A 1920-nucleotide genomic window follows, 5' to 3' on the forward strand; every position below is an offset into this window, starting at 1 on the left:
GTTGCTTGGTGACGGATTATTCCCTCATCGATTCGTCGATTAGTGATGATGTTTTGGTAAGTTTTGAGACACATTATGTGATGGAAATTCTGCTACAATTGAAAAAAAAGTTAAATGTATGTTCATCTCTCTATAAATATTTTACCTTTATATGGATATGAACTATATATAGACAACTAGAGATCATGTTACAACTTTAACAAATTTAGGATAAAATATTACCTACAATTATTAATTTGATAGACATATTTTATTATTTTATATGACAAAATGCAACAATCATATTTATTATGAATTATTCCAAATACATAAATAAATACACAAGAGTCCAACAATATTATGATTCTGGTTCGATTGAGAGAAGCTTCCTGTATTCTCCTGCCTCTTGAACCCTCTCCTTCGAGCTTCTATCCTTCCGCTCCTTGTCCAAGTCTAGTTTTTTCTTCAAATTCTTATCCGACTCATCGATCTACGGAGATCAAAACAATAACTACATAATATAATAAATCTATTGTGATTATATATGATTGATCATGTTTGAGAACTTACAGCATCATATATATCATCGTTGTTCTCAAAGTCTCCAACTTTTCGAGGGACGATATGTATATGAACATGTGGAACCGATTGTCCTGCTTGTGGGCCATCCTGAAAGAAAAAAAGGGAACCCATTTAAAATACAATATAATGTCAAAAGAACGATAAAAGAAAGACAATGGAAGCTTAATTACTTGGATTGTAAAGGTGAGAGAAGATGCTTTGTGATAATTCTCGAGCAGATTACCAATTCTCTTAGCTGTAATCCACATCTCACTAGTCTCCTCTGTTGTAAGCTCACCAAATCGTTTTACTTCGCGCTTTGGGCATACCAATACATGTGTTTATCGTCAAGTAAATCAAAGAAAAAAAAAAAAAATCCAAATTCATTTCAGTGATCTACGATTTCAATCAATAAGAATACGAGCTTTGAGATAATGGTGGCATTAATTAGGTATATAGATTTGCTAACTACTAGCTTATTTCAAAGCGTAATACTTGAATTAAGGATATGACCTGTTGAAGAAAAAAACAAAAACTAATTCAGATTTATGTAAAGCAGAATCGTGTGAGCAATAAACAGAAGATTCCGATGGATCGATGCTTAAAAGTTGTAAACTCGATAATTATGCCACGAAAGTCCCAACGAAAACCTAACATAATGATTAATGAACGCATTAACAAGTAGCTGATGATAAATTACCAGGAAGAACAGGGCGTAGATTCACAAAAGCGTATAGAAGATCAGTGGTGTAGAAGACGTCGTTGTGATCAATTTTGTGAGGTCCGAAAGTATAATCGGCCATCTGTGCAGATCGATTTTCAAATTAACATGAAAAGAACAAAAGCTGGATGTAAAACGAAGATTGAAAGAGAGAATATTTACTTTAACTGCTTTATTTCTGATGTTATTTTTCAAGTGACAGGATGAAGATCTTGCAATTTGGAAACGATAATCCGCAGTGGTGGCTGGAGTTTGACGGAGGAATCGGAAGTTGAAGTAAAAGGCGGGTAGGAGGTGATTGGGTATATGTAAAATAATACTGTTCAACTTACTTTTTCTGTTTTATATCATAAAAATGCTTTTTCTGTTTTATATGATATAAGTATTTTGTCATAACCAATAATGAAATGGTCATTGCCTCATTGGTCTTTAACTACGATTATATGAGTTACAAGTCTACGAAAAATCATTAAGATAACAAAATAAAGAAAAAAAAGAAAAACAAATGATGTTTAGGTGGGCTTGCGCGTGGTATTAGGTTCAAACTAATGGTTATAAATTAATGAAGTAATTATGGTATTTTTATAAAAAGTAGACTTATTTATAAATACGAATGATTTTTTTCATCAATAATATATTTGTATTTTTTTTATTGAACC

At 31.9% G+C, this 1920-nt stretch overlaps 1 protein-coding gene across 1 annotated transcript; it reads right to left on the bottom strand.

Moving 5' to 3' along the window:
• Positions 1-228: 228 nt before the first annotated feature.
• On the bottom strand, positions 229-1646 carry LOC145013160 (bifunctional bis(5'-adenosyl)-triphosphatase/adenylylsulfatase FHIT-like). Its single transcript, XM_078971967.1, has 5 exons — positions 1424-1646; positions 1239-1343; positions 732-878; positions 550-648; positions 229-469 (listed from the first exon to the last, which is right to left on the bottom strand). The coding sequence occupies exons 2-5, from the start codon at positions 1341-1343 to the stop codon at positions 338-340; spliced, it is 483 nt and encodes a 160-aa protein (XP_078828093.1). The 5' UTR covers positions 1424-1646; the 3' UTR covers positions 229-337.
• Between the last annotated feature and the right edge of the window lie 274 nt (positions 1647-1920).

This window comes from Lactuca saligna, chromosome 8 (genome assembly GCF_052625555.1).
Source record: "Lactuca saligna cultivar CGN05327 chromosome 8, ASM5262555v1, whole genome shotgun sequence".
Lineage (NCBI taxonomy): Eukaryota > Viridiplantae > Streptophyta > Magnoliopsida > Asterales > Asteraceae > Lactuca > Lactuca saligna.

Coding starts and splice junctions, on each gene's coding strand:
- LOC145013160 (XM_078971967.1), bottom strand. CDS start 1,343: ATGGCCGATTATACTTTCGGACCTCACAAAATTGATCACAACGACGTC. Junction 879..1,238: donor TACGCCCTGTTCTTCCTGGT/AATTTATCATCA, acceptor TGACGATAAACA/CATGTATTGGTATGCCCAAA. Junction 470..549: donor ACGATGATATATATGATGCT/GTAAGTTCTCAA, acceptor TGATCTCCGTAG/ATCGATGAGTCGGATAAGAA.